Genomic DNA, 18,651 nt, shown 5'->3' with positions numbered 1-18,651 from the left:
ACGTGACCGAACTCCCGATAAAGACCCTCTTGTTAGTCTCCATATGACAGAAGGATCCAAATTCGAGTTTGATTCGGCTCAAAGATTTTCATGAACAAAGTGACTTGGATTTATTGGATCCTTCTTTTTACCATTCTCACGTCTGTATCTATGATAAGTATGTTTTTAAATAATCATCACAGAGCGGGCCAACAGATGGAAAGAGTTTAAGCACCTCATCAAGCCAAAAAAAATTAAATTAAAAACAAACAAAAACAAAATTATACTATTATTTTAATTTTAAAAATAATTTATTTAAATCTCTGTATATTTTATTTATCTTCAATTTTATTATCGTCATTAAAAAAAATTATTTTTCTAATCTGGCAACACGGCCGTGGCTTAAAGATGCGAACGAGCACTTTAATTTATTTTTTCTTTTTAGTTTTGTGTATTCGATTTAGCGCGTACGCGAGAAGTGAGAATATGTTTAAAAAAAGTAAATAATTTCAAATTAAGATATTTTGATCGTTTTATTTCATTATTGCGCATTCATTTGTATGTCTGAGGTGTAAGTATGCTTTAAATTAATATATATAAATTTGACATTCACATGAATCATAATTGTTATGTCATTAATTGGCATTAAGCAATTAATTTCATTTAAATTCATATTAAACTTCACATTTACTTTTTTTTTTATATATATACTGAAAATTATCTTCAATTACATTCTATTCAATAGAGAAATACATTTTAAAAACCCAAATTTTTAAAAAAATTTACACAACTGAAGTATTAAAAGCTTCATTAACTAAGGAAATTTTCTACAGAATCTGTCCTCTACGGTTATTTATTTAAGAATTTAAGCCATACTTTCATATTAATTAATTTAGATATGATTTTAACTTCCTGAGGATGTTGCCTTCCGTATAAGGATTGCAGGCTATTGCTACTTGATAAAAAACGAGGGAAGGAACACCGTCTTTACCCGTCTCTGACGGTAGCGGCTTCCGAAGTTTAGTAAATTGCGGAATGGGAATAACTTGTATCGAAGAAGAGCTTTTTGAAGTCGAGTTATTTTTCTATTTGTTCGTATGGGAATAGCCTACGATTAGTGCCGCCGAGAGCTCGTACGAAGCTCAATAGCATGCGCTTCTGTTTGCCCACTTGACAGGCATTGAAATTTTTCGAATGCGTTAAGTAGGTAGAATGTTTCTTTATTAATAAAAAGCATTCGGAAACAAAATTGCGCCTTATATTGCTCTGGCGAGTAAAATTTAACGAGCCGAAAGGATTTTTGATCTGATTTAATGGATCGTCTTCGGTTGTTGAACGTAGAAATGGAATAGAACATATATTACTTAAAATTTAAAAACATTTGAGGGGACAAAAAGAATTGGATGTTCACACTAAAACAATGAAATAAAAGAAAATATTTAAAATAAGCTACGCTTTGTATAACAATTTTCTTGTTGTACGTGAGTCTGCGTGACGAGTTATTGGTTTATTAAATTTTACTCGCCGGAGTGATATAGAGTGTGGTTTTATTTCTAAGTTCTTTCTCCAGTTTCTACTGTTGTTTATTATGTTTATTAATTAAAAAACCTTTTTAAAGATTTTATTTTCTGTTATAAAAAGTAACATTCATTTATAAGAATATGAACACTGTAGACCCACTAAGTTTTCTATAGACCTGGGGAAACCCCACAAGCTCTTCTCTCTCGACAGTCCTGCCCAGATCCTTTCGGGAAGTCGAGAATCTGAGAATTGTAATCTTAGGATCATTTGTATAAAACAATTATTTAAACTTTACAAATTTAATTAATTAAAATTTTGTTAATTTAATTATTCACATTAATTATACTGATAAAAAATTTATATTTTTGATTAAAATTGGTGAACTGATATAATTTTAGAAAATTCTGTTTTCTGTTTTGTACAAACATATGATGACGACGACTCATCGTATGTTTGTAATAAAGCTGTTTTTGCTTGAAATGTTACAAAAAATATTAAATTAAATAAGAATGGACACGACTGCACTGTTTGTATTTGTTTATAATAATGTTAATATGATGTCACGAGAGATCTAAATTAAATAAATTTTAATACACTCGGTACGTTAATTAAACACTGTAATGAATTTGGTGAACTTATTACGTGATTCTAATAATATGTAAGCTACGCAGGTTTGTATATGTATAAAGATTAATAAGATTAAGATTAAAATATTAAAGATATAAATATAAGATTAATTTATTAATCATCTTATAATGATTATACTTAATTTAAATTTATGAAAATGTTGACCATATTTTTTTTCTATATAGTTGTAATCTTTATGGCAAGACTAAATTCTTTTCATTTATTCTTATAATGATTCATTTTAATTATTTGCTAAATTGTGAATTATAGTGTAAATAAAATTTACATTTATACATTTGACAATGGCAATAATTTGACTTTGCAAATTCGGTAGACCCTCTGCTTTACGGATTCTTGTAAATCTGCTACTTTATCTCTCTCTGATCTTAGGACAAATTTTTAATTAATTGTGAAATGATGCATTTAAGTGCAAGTGTCTTGTTTAATGGCCATGACAGTGTTATATTATGTAAATCAAACATAAAATATATTATATTATTCAGTGTAATATGTTTATTTTCAGGAACAAATCTTAATATATTGTATCAGTCCTATGGGAAATCAAAGATTTACAATTGATTTACAATGACTCACTTAGTTTTTTAGGAACCTATTAGGTTATTAAAAGTCAGGATCTATTGTTCTGTAGTAACATAATAAGGTTTAATGTAACAGTAATTTTTTAAAGAAGTCATAAGAGGTTAGATTTTTTTTCATTATATTTTTTGAATTTTTAAACTTATTTTGGAAATTAGTATAGATTTTTTGACTAAATATAAAGTTTGAAAAAGAATAGTGCTCAAATTACATTAAAAAATTAGTGGAAAAGTAGAAATTTAAATGGCATTATTAATTAGTTTAATGTTTCAATAAGAAAAAAGTGGAAGAGATTGAATATATGTTGCGAATTAATGTGAGTTTTAAATTATCTTTTATGTAACAGAATCATAAAATCATTTAAATACAGTCCACTTGCATTAAAATGAACACTGATAAAACAAATTCTTGCAATAAAGTGAATTCTGTCATTTCTGTAGCAAAACATTATTGTCACAATGTTAATTTTCACGTGATAAAGCAAACAAAAATTTTATTCAGAATTTGTTAAACCAAACTGTAAATTACCTTCACAATCCCAAAGAAATAACACTATTTCCAATAAAGGTTGCTTTTAATACTTTTCCACGTGAATAATAAAACGTGATATTTAATAAATGTTTTATTTTGAGTAGAATAGTTTCTTCTAGTAAGCAAAGACTGGTTTGACCTTCTATTGTAGAGCAATTCAAACATCTAGTTTTATTGGACATTCTACTGTACTCAAAGTAGGGATTAAAGTTTAAGGATGCCCACCTCTTTAAATGGATGTGAAAATACATGCTATTTGCATATTGGGGAGTGCATACAATGATACCAGGTTTGGCTCCTTTTTTTTTACTCTTTTGGAGTCAAAAATATTTTCTACTTCAAACAATCAGCAGAAAAAAAATCAGATTTCTTTTAGCTTTGTTTTGTTTAATCACTCTGATATACTGATCCATACCTAAATGACAAATACTGTTTCCTCTTCTCATTTTGTTTGATTTGAAAATCAGTTAGATCATTAAATAAATTTAACTTTGTTTAGTAAATTAGGGGATACTATAGATTACCACCTATGGAATTTCGGGTCTTTGGGTATATATCTGAACTCAGGAGACCAAGACGAGTTAAACGATACCGTACTTCTGGACCGGAGACGAAAAATAAAAAAGTTATCATACTTTTTTTCCAGCGATCACACGATGATAGGGAGTCACGTCACTCTCTCAGCTAAGTCGGCCTCGCTATCGCAATCGAGAGTCGCGTCGCTTGCCGTTAAAATTGCCTTTAGTAGACGTTTTCCCCCCCTTTTTTTTACTTTGTTCAAGAACTACCGTGAATCAATAACTAGTGATGTTTAGCACATGGCGGCCTGCTGGCGACTCCCCTCCAGGAGGTCAGTTGGGAGCACAAACAGTGGGAACGGCCGCCATGTTCACTGCCATAAGTAACATTAACCGAAATGGCGATCGCGCGATGATCGGAAGTTGCGTTGCTCTCTCCGCTCTCGTATCACATGTTTAACCCTCCTAGAGATGACCGTAGTCCGACATCGAGGTTTGCAGACTTTACCGCAAGATGGCAGTACTAGCAACTATGGTGCCGTCTTCGTGAGAGCATTAAAAAAGTATGATAACTTTTTTATTTTTCGTCTTCGATCCAAAAATAGGGTACCGTTGAACTCGTCTCACGTCAGTCCCGTGAGTTCAAATATATAATCAAAGTCCTGAAATTCCATAGGGGGTAATCTATAGTACACCCATAAATTAATTCAAAATATTATAATTTAAAGGTTTCAATTGCCTATTAAGCCTTATATCCATATAATTATACAACTTTTACCCTGAAAATTGTTAATACAGATTTTTGATAAAGTTATCTAACTTCTGTTTTCTTAGCAATTCATATTAACATGAGTTGACTGTACTAAAATATTTGAATTATAAAATTTGGTGATTATATTTTATTTTTTGGGAAACAATTATCAGTAACAATTAGAATATCTGTAGTAATTCCAGATGTTTATCATCACTTTTTGATTACTAAAGTTAGGAAAAACATACAAATGACAGATGTACTAATCATATTGTGTTGTAAAACATTTATATATAAGCATATAACATTTCATTTATTATATGTTTATGTATTATTGAGATTTTACTTATTTAATGAGTGGAGAATTTTCGTTATTTAATTGAATTTGAATTTAGCTGCTTTTTTATTTAGTTATCATCTGTATTTAAGTTTCATCTTTTGCCATCTCTCTAGTTATACCAGAGTTCCTAGTGTCTGCTCCAACACAGTCCATCCATCTTTTCCTTGGCAGGCCTCTTTCTTCCTTTTTCTTCATTTCAATATTTTCTACTATGTGACATGAAGTTTTCTGACCTTTGAATGTGCCAAACCATCACAGTTCAGCTCTTTCAGCTTCTTTGCCATGGGTTAGTTTTAAGGATGTGAGAATAGTTTTATTTTTTAATTTCTTTTTTTTTTGGATACTCCAAATGTTTATCACAGTATCTTCATCTCTGCTAGCCTATGTGTAATTTGTTCTTTCTTTTTCACAGCTCAAATCTGAATAGTTTTCTCACTTAGTAACAGAATTAAAGTAGTTTAATATAATTAATATTGATTTTTCAGAAATGTTTTTATCAATTTAAATTATGCTTTGAAATACAGTGTAACTCCAGTTTATGAGTGTATCTTGTTTATGAAAATCTCTCCTAAATAAGGATGATATCTTCCATTTTTTCTTATGGTCAAGATTTGTGCCATTTTTTAGCATAACCTGGTTATTTTATCCTGTTTCCAAATAGAGTATAATAAAATTGTAGTTATCAATAGAAGGGTTTGTAACATAGAAGTAATGTTTACTAAATTGCACAACATACTGTATACATATTGCCATTTTTTCTAAATCAGCTGTGCAATATAACAAACAAATATAAAGTGGGAATGAAACAAAGTGAAGTCAAGAACCTGCAAGTTATATAATTAAAGCATGCAAGAATTTTAATCTTGTTACATTCACAATTAGAATATTTTGTCTTGTAAGTTGAGAAGAGAGAAAGAAAAGTAGCTCTCATTATATTGAATTATTGTGTATTATGAATCGAATCACTTTGTATGTAATATTTTTTTAAATGTAATAGAACTGCCTATTTAATGATTGAAATACATAGTACTATTATGTTTAGTTAAGTAATGAGATGCTCTAACTTGAAAGAGAAGAAGAAGAGAAGAGGCCTGGTTCTCTGTCATATACAACTCTTTTACAGAGTTGTATATGACAGAGAACCAACTAACGTTTTCGGCCTCCACCAAGGCTTTCTTCGTAGAGGTGCATGAACAGGTACCTGCATGCATGTGTGGAGGTACCTGTTCGAGGAATTCGAACGGAGCCAGGCGGAGGGGTGAAACGCGACACGTACTATGTTTATTTCTCAGATGCATCGTTCTGGCGGTCTGGAGGGGGATGAAATTTAGTTCTCAATCTGAAGAAGGCCTTGGTGGAGGCTGGAAACGTTAGTTGGTTCTCTGTCGTATACAACACTGTAAAAGGTTTTTTGTCAGTGACTTTGTGTTACTCACTGCAGTGTTAATAGTAGAAGACGTTTATTGTGAAGAAACTATCACAGAAGGCATTAAATACATATAAATACTGCTTTATTTGTAATGAGGCTGATGATTTCTCAAAATATTTCAAAGTTAATGAAGTCCATCTTCCTGAATAAAGGTTGGGTTTGTTAATAATGTAGAAATTATCAATATTTGTAAGAAATATCAAACTACTCATTTCCACAATTGATATTCAGTACCATATAAAAATGTTTGGTTGTTAAATTCAAACATTTTTATTTGGTATAAAATAAATAAATACCTGTTATACACATTTAAATATACTAAACTACTATATACTAAATATACTAATATATAAAGCTAAACTGTTTTAGCACATTTTGCTTTCAATTTGTAAAAACATGTTTATACATGTAATTTGTACAATGTTTTATTATACAAGATCTGTTCCAAAAGTAAGTGTGTTGATTTTTTATTTAATGACTGTGCAGCTTAACACATCATTAATTGGTATTTTTATGTTGCTAGATATCTTAGCAGCATGTCTAGACTAGTGATGCAATGAATATTCGGTTACTATTCGGTATTCGGCTTATTTTTCGCTATTTGGCTGAATACCAAATATTTAATTACCATTCGGCCAAATACCTAAAAACAGGAGAAAGAAATAACAAAAACACAGTAAATTAATCATTTTGGTATTTAGATTTAATGTTATCGGGTTAGTGTTGTTTGTTTATATTTATTTATAACTTATAACCTGCAGAAAATAATAAACAAAATAATATCAGTCACATGTATTCACAATTTATAATTACAAAGATCAGCACATGTACACACCTATTCGTTCGAGAATCGTCGCACATCTGAGGGTCTGACCCTGCCTATCCTTCTTTTTAAGCACTCGTCTTTGCTCTTTCCTTTCTCTTTCCTCTATCGCTCTAGTCCACGTATGCCTATGCATACATCATAATGTGCACGCACGATACTTTCAATTTGTCACTTTTCCGTCATAGATTTCCCATTTTACAATTACATGACTCATAGCCTGGTGATAATGGAGAAAAGAGACAGATAGGACGTTGGTATAAGTCACAGTTATGATTTTACATATTCAAGACATCTTGGTAGCCTGAATGGCCCCAGGCATTCGCCCATGCACACTAAGTGACTTTCATTACAAGCATTTAGCTTTCCAAAGTTTATGAGAACAATTATTTGGCATTGACGGCTATGAATTTTGCTCCAATAAGCTGCCTCGACTTGTTCGATTATGTTATCAACTCAATTTCATATTTATTTTCATATTTTCACTTCGCGGTCCTTCTCTGTTCTTTTTCCGTTATTTACACGTGTAGGTCATTTTATTGTTATCCACATTTGATATCGTCACTTATCACATACTGCCATGATGCTCTTGTCTGTCCGCTACAACTGTCAAGAATTAACGTGATTGGCGAAGCGTAGTGACAGCGGGCCAATGGAGAGCAAAGTCCTTGCCATAATGCAGTTTGCATGCCAATTTTTGTACGTGCGTTAATCAAGCCAAATAGTTTGGCCAAATATTTGGCTATTCGGCCATGCTCTTGGCCGAATGTTCGGTATTCAGTCTGAGGCTGAATATACTATTCGTCACAACACTAGTCTAGACCTGTTTCAAGTTGATCAGTTAAGTCAAACTTGAACAATCTTTGTGTAAGATAGTGTTTTAACACATTGTTACATTTGAAATGGAGAAAAATCTCAAACAACGTTATGCTATCAAAGTTTTGCATGAAACTCAAGAAATCTGCAACCGAGACATTTGCAGACTTAACTGAAGCTTATAGAAATGCCACTTTATTGAGAAACATGGTGTTTAGATGGCACAAAGATCCACGGTAGTTTTTTAGATAGCTGTGGAATTGTGCACAAAGAACTTTCACCCTTCAGGACAGGCCTACTACAAAGATGTCGTAGAACAAATGGGTCAAGCAAGTCTGCAGGGACATTGCAGAAGATTGCTGCACCATGATAATGCGCCTGCTCACACAGCACTATCAGTTCGAGAGTTTTTGGCCAAGAAAAAATCCCCACACTCCCACAACCTCCCTATAGCCAGGACCTAGCTCCATGTGACTTCTACCTATTCCTTAAAATAAAATCCAAATTTTGAAAGGTCATCATTTTGGGACAGTGAAAAGCATCAAAAACATAACTGACAAACTAAACACCCTTATGGAAAACTACCTCAAATACTGCTATGACCAGTGGAAAAACTTTGGAACCACTGTGTGACCTTGCAAAGGTCGTACTTTGAAGGAGATCATTTGTAGTTTGATGTAACTTGTGTACTTTGAAATAAAATATCAGCACACTTACCTTTGGGACAGAACATGTACATATCAAGACAGAAACTATTGGATTCTTCCTACTTCATCCCATTCTTTGACTTTAACATGATAATTTGTTTTCTGTTGTATCGTTGGCATAATATTTAATATATTATTGTCTTTGACATGGTCTATCTGTGTGTTCCAAGTTGTAATTCTTTAATTGAATTGTATATAGCCTTTTCTTAATCATATTGAAAAAAAAAATGAAGTATGAGACAAAAATTTGCATGACAAACATGACAATTTAGTTATCAGTTATAATATGGAAATATAAATTGAGATTTGAGAGTTGTTTTGAATATAGAAATTAGCATGATTATGGCAAACAAAGATCGTACGAATCATTATCGACAGAATTTATGAACAACCAATAATAATAGGCTACACCAGATTAGCATGCAATGCGTAGATGTATAGTGTGCTTATAATTTCTTTGCTGCCGAAATTTCCTTACAACATCCTATATTTTATGAATTGTTTGTGTTTAACATATAATTTTATTTCATATTTTAGTTCTTACTTAATCTCTTATAATTATAGGTTGTTCAGGAATTAATTAATTTTTACAATGTATGCCATTACACCAAGTCCATTTTGGGTTGAAAGGAGGATGCAGGTGAAAGAAAGAGAAAGGAACATTCCAGCTGCGATATTAAGTATAATTGTGATTGCAACATTATCCACAGCATTAGCGCAACCTAAATGGTTCTATTTAAAAGGAGGAGGTTGCACACACGAATATATAGGAGTTCAAGAATTTTTTTATATGGGCTATTTCGAATCTGTGAAATCTACAAAGATGAAGGATAGTGACATGTATTTTATATATCATGGCTATAATGATGGTAAGGTATTAAATTTTAAAAATATTTTAAAGTAACTAATGTTCAGATTATTATTTAATGAAGTACAAATTTGTAAATAATGGTTTGTTTTATATTTTTCAAGAAAGTTTGCAATAGGTTATTTTTAAAAATAATTTCAATATCAGAATCCACTGTGAGAATTTTAAATATTTGAAGTATTAAAAAGAAACTGAAATCATAAATTATAAAACATTATAGGAAACGAGCAATTATTTTATTGTGACATCGTTACGACAGGCTGCAATTTTTAATCATATTTTTAATTTAAAATATATGTTCTCCACCTCAAATTAGTAGTGTCATGTCTGTGTACAGTACATTATACAGTCAAACCTGTTTTTATGCGCTCTTTTTATGTGCGATTTTTTTAATGCGAATTTTTAATTTGTGCGGTATAGTTGGCGACTAGTCTCGTGCGATTCGTCATGACTCACGTTGACTTATTATAGCTAAATAAACTTATTATAGCATAAATGCACTTATTATAGTAATATTATTGCATGAATATGCGAAAAATGAAATAATTTACTTTTTAAGTCAACAAAACACCACCTGGACAAAAATATGTAAAACAGACGATAGACCAGACGATGCAGTCAAGTGCTGACATCTGTTGTCAATAAATTCTATTTCGTACGGTTTTGAGTTATTTTCTATGTGAGACTTTTTTTATGCGGTCCCTGTTGACCGCATAAAAAAAATATTTTTTAATTGTGTTGCGAAAACTATTATTTACAGCCATTCGTGAAGTTTCGTGAGATTTTTTTTTTATGCGTTTTTTTTAATGCGGTCCCTATCCCCCGCATAAAAACAGGTTTGACTGTACTTTTCCTGTTAGCAATAGAGTCATACTGATCATCTATCTAACTCCTTTCGGGGGAAAATTTTTTAATTGAAAAGAACATGACTTCTGGTGCAAATCAGACGTTTGTATATAGTTAATTGGGGCCTCTTGCCCCTAAGCTTTCCGTATCTGGTTACGATTTTCACCTTTCTACCTCCATTCTCGAGATTAAGGAAGGACAGGAATTTAAACTTGATAGATTGTGATCCGATCATCCAGTCATGTAATAAAACATCAAATTAAGTATGCTCAGAGTAAACTTGTGTCTGAAAGTAAATACAAGATGGCATGTTCCAGTTTTTAAAGTAAACATATTTGAGATATTCTGTATCTTTGGATCTTAAAATTGAAAGCAGCCTAAGAGTCTTTACAGTAATTTACAATTTGTAGATTGTAATTTAATACAATGTCATTAAGTATGGATGTAAGCATATTTTGAAATTATATATATAAAGGTGACTTCATGACCAGCAGATGGCTTACGTGGCTTACTATTCAGGTAATGGAATTGGATCAGACTTATTTGAATTAACTCGATCAATGTTGCATTTTCTGTAAGGAGAAAACTTTTATAAATATTTCTATCTTGTGAGTACTTGAGGATTTTTTTTAAGCAAGCCCATCAAGAGTTTGGCCAAACCCACAACAGGGTGCTGAGGGATGTGGCTGTGACTTATCTAGGTAGACCACCCCCTGAATAATTCCTAGGATTTTTTGACACATCTGAATTTGATTCCAAGTTCCCCATAGCAGTGGGCTGCCACTTTAACTGTTTAACCATCTGGCTGCCAGAGGTCCCCATTAAAGAAAATAAAGTTGACCCTTTTTCATCAGTTGTAGCTCCATATTATGATCTTGAGGTCTAACATTTTTGGTTTTGTGATTGTTTTTGTAGGATGCATATTTTTCAAATTATTTCAATGGGTTGATTAATTAAAATGGATCATCCTATATATAAATATATACACACACACAGTTTCTTATCCATTTTATTTATAATATAATAATCAAAATCACAATAGGTTAATTAAACATCCACATTAGATATGTGATATGGATGTTTAATTAACCTATTGTGATTTACTTACATTTTTTTGTACATATTTATGTGTACAATAGATGTTGTTGTACGCACGACTTTATCCGTGCATACTGCAATATCTATTATTAGTTAATAATGAAAAAAATTATTATAAACAATGAAAAATTTAGTCTTATTTAATTTTTTGACAACTATTTTTAAATATATTACACTGAAAATTGTATTTTCAATGTTGTTATTAACATCTCTATAACTATTAATTTGATGAATATTCACATCTCATTAATATTTCATTTTACATTAAAATCAATTACAGGTTTAAACTTTTAATTAAATTTCGTATGTCATATAGTCATGTCTGGATGCAGTTCAAGCTTATAAAAATCACTAATTATCTATTTGGAAGAAAAAATGAATACAGGTATACCTCGAGTTACGTCGTTCTCGATTATACGTCGTTTGTCAAAAAAGTATATGGAAAAATAAAAATCAAGTTTAAGTCATTTTATTCTACTTTACGTCAGTCCACCACAAATATTGAAGTCGTAATATCACTAGAAAAGCGTTAAAAGCGCATAAAATCATATTAAAATATGTATATTTACAGTAAATGTTAATATAATCATCATAAATCCTAGAGAACGAAACACGAAAACATCTATGTTTCTGTGTTGTCGTCTTACTTAGCGGTCTTTAAGTGTTCATTATCGACATTTTCCACCGTAGTTTGACTTACGTCGTAACTACACAAGTAAATTCGACTTGCGTCGCCTCTCCCGGAACCAATTACCGACGTAAGGCGAGGTATACCTGTATATAAGTTTGTAAATTTCATTATATATATATATATAAATAACTAATTTTATTGAGAGATAATTTAGGTCACTCTTGTATAATAAGTCATTCAATTAGTAATAGAATATCTTATCTAAATTTGCAATAAAGTATTTTAGAAATTATCAGTAGGTTACAGACATTGTTAGATACAAAAATACTTAACAAAATTTTACAATATTTTATTCAAAATTAAAAAGAATAATATTCCATAAACCAGCACATAGAATCAAAAAAGGAAGGTCAGGAACTTTATTTTAACTTGACATATAGATTTCAAATGGGACTAATTAGACCAATTCACTTTAACTGTATTGTGCAGTATTTAATATAAATTTTTTATGAATAAAAATTATATCTTTAATTGACAGTGTGAGCAGTTTAAGAAAGTTATATTGCATTGGATAATCACTTCGTTTTCATATAAAATCCACTAATCACTGAAGTTGCTAAATGATACCAATAGATTTAAAGATCATTTTTAAGTAAATATTTAGAACATTATTTTTTTATTTTGGTATTATTTTTGCCAAAATATAATTAAAATGAGGAATATCAAGTGTATTTTAAACTAGATATTTTGTTTTTCTTTCTTATTACATTAATTATAGGATGATTTTTTAATCATCCTATAATTAATGTAATAAGAAAGAAGTTATATATTTCACGTATTAAATTTCAGCTTTGAGTCTCTTCTGTCTTCTGGACTGTTCTTGTTGCATATTTAATGATCGGTTTGTTTTTATAGATACAAAAGTAATTTACAGTTTATTTCAGAGAGTATCTAACTGGAAAAACACTATTCTGAATCAGTAGTATAAGTATTCACTATAATCTATTGCTAATATTTTGCTAATAGCTTTTGGGACAACTTATGTTGTTATGCATCTATTGTTATAAAGTATTCTATAAATTATAATAAAATCTTTAAATTTTAAAGAGTTATAGTCTGTTTCAGCAACAATTTTTTATGTAGAAATCCTATCCCGGACTGGATGTATATAATATGACAACACTTCCAAACCTAAATTCCAGTGAGAAAAATATGTAATGCTTTGTAAACAATTCTGGCTTAGTATATATATATATATTATGTTCATATCTTATCATTGTATGTCAGTACTCCAATTCTTTTGGGGTATAGTTTATTCTGACTTTTTGTTATTTATAAGCATTTAACCTTTTGTATATGTTGTTTTCTTTTTAATCGTTTTTATTTTAATTTTGTAATTTATTACTGCATTCCTGCGCATGTGATGTTCGTACAAAACAAACGTTATTTAAATTCCTTTTATGTTCAGTTTTTGTTCTACCAGTAGATCTCGAAGATGGCCTTTGAAAGGTTAAATGTTTTTATTTTTCTCGTTGGATTTTAGGTTTGGAAGTGTTGCTGTATAACAATTTATTTATCAAACACATTTATTTGCTGGAAAAGGCTAGAACTCTCTAAATTTTATATTTTACTCCAGTTTAAGAAGTTTATTAATAAATCTTTTTTATAAAATTAAATTAATTTATTTATTTTGCATATTAATAACCAGAGAAATGTAATAAAGATAAAAAATTTTTAATAGAAATTCTGTTAAAAGTGACGTGAAGCTGAAAACGAACCAGTTATGATTAGGAAACTTTTAAATAAATTTGTCTTCTTGAAATTTCTGTATTTTACTAGATTTAATCATAATATTAAGTAAGATTATTAAATGAATTAGTGTATACTGTATACAGTTGGACTGTTTAGAATTTGTATATATTGTATCTCATGATGATTTATATTAATGAGAGAAAAGTTATATTTATATAAAAATAAGAGAATTTATATATTTAATATAAGTTTTCTTCATTTCAAAATAATGCTTTTCTATTGATTTAATTTAAAATATAAGTTAACTTTAAATTTTTCCAATTATCTAGAAATGAAATATTGTGTAACACCAGCCATTGTAAATGTGATAAGAACTGTTATAGCACTTTGTTTTATTGCAATTTTGACTACCCTTGTCCAGTTCTTTTTTGATACCATAGGAGTTAGAAATAAGTGGTTGAAAACAATAAGAAGAAATTCTCTTTTTAATATTCTAACTGGTAAGTTTTATTTTGAAATTTTTAAAATTAATTTAAGAATAACACTTAATACTAAATTAATTCAGAAAATAATACTTTTATATATGAGAGAGAGAGAGACATTTAAAAGCAAGTTACTTTTTTTTATCATTGGTTTCTTTCTTTTTTTTTTTTTTTACAAATCACTATTATCTGTAAATTAATGAAATATTTATATGACAAACAAAATCATATATTTGTATCATTTATTTACTTTATCATTGTTGATTTAGCAATGCAATTTAATATATTTAGATCATTTTTTCAAATTAATTTGTAGCTCTGATTCTCATAAATATAATACGTTTCAGGTAACTGAATTAAAATACGCTGCAGATGTTTGTTACAATTTTCATTTTACATGTTAATTTTACAAGACATTCATTATTATTAATTTTTGTTTGAAAAATTTTTAGTAGAATATTTTAAATTATTCACTTTTATTTATCATTAATACAGGAAAACCTGTTTAAAATGGAAACCTGTCAATCTAGAAATATCAGTACCTGTATAAAAGAAATCTTCGATAAACACTATATTACTTCGAAATGAAAAATATTTATTACCAAGGTTTTTGATAAGGTGCCTCTTATAGAATCTAGAGCAGCAACGGTAAACCCGTGATTCGTTGGTCACGGGTTCGTCGCTGCTGCAGGTGGATTCAATGCGGAAACATTTCAAAGTTTCCGCATTAATGTTTAGAAAGTATTAGGTTTTTATAAATTACAAAAAAAAGTCTTTGATAGATTTCAAAGTTTTGCGTATGTAATGTGAAATCAAGGTCTTCCCTGAAAACTGTTAAAGGCCACAAATTATGAACCTAGTTAGAAAAACTATCATCAAATAAACAGCAGTAGGTTTCCTATTAAATGAAATACATGTTTCTGCTATAATCACATTATTATTTTCTTTTCACTTAGATTAAAAAGTTAAATAAATTAAAATTTGTGTTTTTTTTGTTTTTAATTGTTTAAATTAAATATTTCATCCGCAATTTGGAGTTATCAAATTTTCAATTTAATTTTGACCCATCTTTGGAAAAGGATTAGCCATTGCTGATCTAGAGTATACACATACACAAAAATGCAGAATCGTGTTACATCTATACTTGTTACATCTACCACCACTACTGAATTCCACAATCAAGAAAGAGAAAACCCAAATACATTGAGAATAAGCCACAGATGTCCTTATAGAAATACATTAAAATTCAGGAAAGGATGTATTTTACAAACTAAAATAAATAGTTGCCAACGTTATTTAACTGCAAAAACTAAGAAGAAGAATTGTTAAAATAACAGGGATTTGTTTTACAGATAACATAAATAAGATAAAATTAGATTTGTATTAATTTATATGTACAGAGTAAGAAAAATTTTATTTTATTTTAAAAAATTTACATAAAAGTTACCTACATAATGCATAAGAAAGTTATTATTAATCTGTAAATTTTCAGTGTTATTGTGTGTCGTCGTCATTGGTTTATGTTTCTACATTTCGACCTTGATGGAACAGCAACAGAAGTCGACAAAAATCAACGCCACTACCAAAGTCGAGATCAAATTTGACGTAAGTTACTTCTTAGTATCCGGAGCGGGAGCCATGGCAATACTTGCAGCTGCCGCAAACCTTCTCAGGCGGTATCCCATTATAGAGAGCCAAAGCACCCAAGGGCTCCTCGACGATGCAGACAACACGGAAACATTTTCGATTGATTTTCCTCACGTGTCGTCAACGTGGCCTTACAGAATCGAGAGTTCTCAGATGCAAAATTTATCTGCTCCCCCACCTTATTCTCCTTAGAATTAATTTTCCTTTTCTTTAATACAAAAGTGCTTAAATGAAGACAGTACTAGCATATCAGAAAAAATGGTTGTACATTTCTTAGCATTTAGAATTCTATATTTATTTTAAACAGTCCAAGCGCCAAACTCATTAAGATTTTGTAATATTTTAAATCTCATCTTTATTTATATGTTGTTTTCAAGTTATGTTTTATATAATATATTTATACATGTGCAGTACATACAGTCGAGTCCGCATAAGTTGTCATAGGTTACAACTCGACACCGTCGGTTAAGTAGTCGGTTTCCTGCGGTCCCGGCCGACTTACATAGGCATTGATGTTAAAAAACTCCGGTTTACTCGACACCGTTTAACTCGTCACCACCGGATAAATCAACTTACTTTTGCTGTCCCACAAACGTTTTCTTGGATTTTCGTCGTGGCCGTCTCAAACGCTAGAGAAAGTCACCATACAAAGATGTCGAAGATGCTCTGGTACGTTGGCTAAAGCAAATTCATTCATCAAATCTTCCTGTTTCAGGACTGATACTGAAACAAAAGGCAATGGAAATTGCTGGGGTAGAAACCAACTTTAGTGCCAGTGATGGATGGTCAGAGAGGTACATTCCCCTACTGTATTTTCCTAATTGTAGTACAGTATTGTGGTTTTTTTCAACTTCACTTTAGTCGTCATGTCGGATAACCGGACACATTTTCACTTTCCCTCGGGACGTCGGCTCGTGCGGACTCGACCGTATATATAATGTATAAATAGCTACGCGAAAGTGTAAAATACTACAAAAATCTTCATTATTCTTCTGTATAAATATGTATTTTGTATATAACTAAAGGAATAATTCTACAGAGGCTCTCGGATACTTTGATAATCTATTAATTACTTAAGTTAAAAATCAAAAATCAAAAAAATCCTTTTTAATTTTTACTGTTGAAAGTATTATTCAAAAGTTTATTCAATATTATTGTTATTAAATAATATATAACCTTGTAAAAATTATTTTGAATATCGAAAAGATTGTATCTAATCAAAAGAAGGAAGTTGTATATTATCGTTCGTATATTTTTATAGTTAATGGAATTTATTATTTAATTGAAACAAATGCAAATATGCTTTATATTTAAGTAATATAAATTGTATATAAATGTATGTAAGATGATATTGTCAAGCCAAAGTGCCTTGATGTGAAATTAGAGAGAGAAATAATAAATGTTTATTATATATATAAATACATATTTTGCTCATGTAATTTGCTTAATAAAATTTAATTTTGACAAAAAATTCCCTAAACAATGAATTTGATGCCATATCTTGTGTATAATTGAAGACCTCAAGGTAACAACACAACTCTTCCATAACCTTGAAAAATTTGCTCTAAAATTTCAAATTTGTTCCATATTTTAAGTCAGATCACAGGCGATTAATAATAATGGAGGTTGATAAGGTAAAGTTTTGGGTAGTGTGAGAATAGAAATTTTATACATTGAATTTCTATGAACAAAGGTTCAACAAAGAAACTGCTGCAAGATCTTCAATTCTCCAGAATATACGTTACTATTCGTAATCAATTGTCTTTCTCGGGAAAATTGATCTGGTCCAATTTCACCGGTAACGGAGAAATAGCAATCTGGGACCGAAATGGGGATTAATAACCAATAAGGTAACGATTTGCAAGACGAAAAGGCATTTAAGCCCAGGTTACGAGGACACTCGTTCTTTGCCGTGGCGTCCCACGAGGCTCTCTCTCGTTGCAGCGCCGTAACTAGCCTTTTATGCACCCGGTACGAGCATCTGTAACTACGCCCCAAAACTATGACCCAAAACTTGGTCCAGGTCATTTCTGCGCTTCCCAGGGTCTACGCCCTGTGCCTGGGCACCACTGGCACTGCCGTAATTACAACATTACCTTGTTGGGGTGCTTCCCGCAAGGTTTCATCTCGGTCCTTTGCCGACGTATCCTCCTAAAGTTATATAGACCTTTGTCGAGAGAAACTTCAGACATTCCGATCTGCATTTGTCGGACATCGTTTCCTGTTCGAGAACTGGACTTAGAATGCGACATCCAGTCAGTAAATGGAAACCACCTTCTTCGCGGGACTTTCCTTCTTTGAAGAACAGTTATGTCGCGTGTTCCGAACAACATTTCAAAACAATTCTAATATAGTTTTGTTACGGAACCCATATGGAATTAAAACTAAACTAACTATTTCTTAAAGAATGCAAATATTAAAGGTGTCTGTGACAATTGTATTAAATTACTGACAGATAAATATTTCAAAGTCCTTATTAAAGCATATGTGACAAAAAAGAATGATTCATCCGAGTGTTTTCCGAGAACAAGAAGTGCTAAATTAAAGATTTCACATATGTAATAACTGTGTTATCCACGACCTGTATGATCAAACTGTTCACATAATGCATTTTGATATACATGATATATTTGTATTCGTTGTGTTTTAATTTAATGTAAACATGTTTTATTTTAAAAAATAATTTCA

The 18,651-nt window shown here is 30.5% G+C and overlaps 1 protein-coding gene across 2 annotated transcripts; it reads left to right on the top strand.

Moving 5' to 3' along the window:
- The first annotated feature begins 386 nt into the window (after positions 1-386).
- On the top strand, positions 387-17,450 carry LOC136975314 (transmembrane protein 127-like). Of its 2 annotated transcripts, none has more exons than XM_067270367.1 (4): positions 387-550; positions 9,204-9,508; positions 14,164-14,334; positions 15,809-17,450. In XM_067270367.1, exons 2-4 carry the CDS (start codon positions 9,232-9,234, stop codon positions 16,153-16,155), a joined length of 795 nt encoding a protein of 264 aa, XP_067126468.1. In that variant the 5' UTR covers positions 387-550; positions 9,204-9,231; the 3' UTR covers positions 16,156-17,450. The 2 variants fall into 2 exon arrangements, with proteins under 2 accessions (XP_067126468.1, XP_067126469.1); XM_067270368.1 differs by having other exon boundaries at positions 388-478.
- Positions 17,451-18,651: the final 1,201 nt, after the last annotated feature.

The sequence above is a fragment of the Centruroides vittatus genome, unplaced genomic scaffold, assembly GCF_030686945.1.
Source record: "Centruroides vittatus isolate TY-2023 unplaced genomic scaffold, ASM3068694v2 contig_370, whole genome shotgun sequence".
NCBI classification, from domain to species: Eukaryota; Metazoa; Arthropoda; class Arachnida; order Scorpiones; family Buthidae; genus Centruroides; species Centruroides vittatus.
The sequence above is the reverse complement of the archived record's forward strand: the minus strand, read 5'-3'. Positions and strand labels throughout refer to the sequence as shown.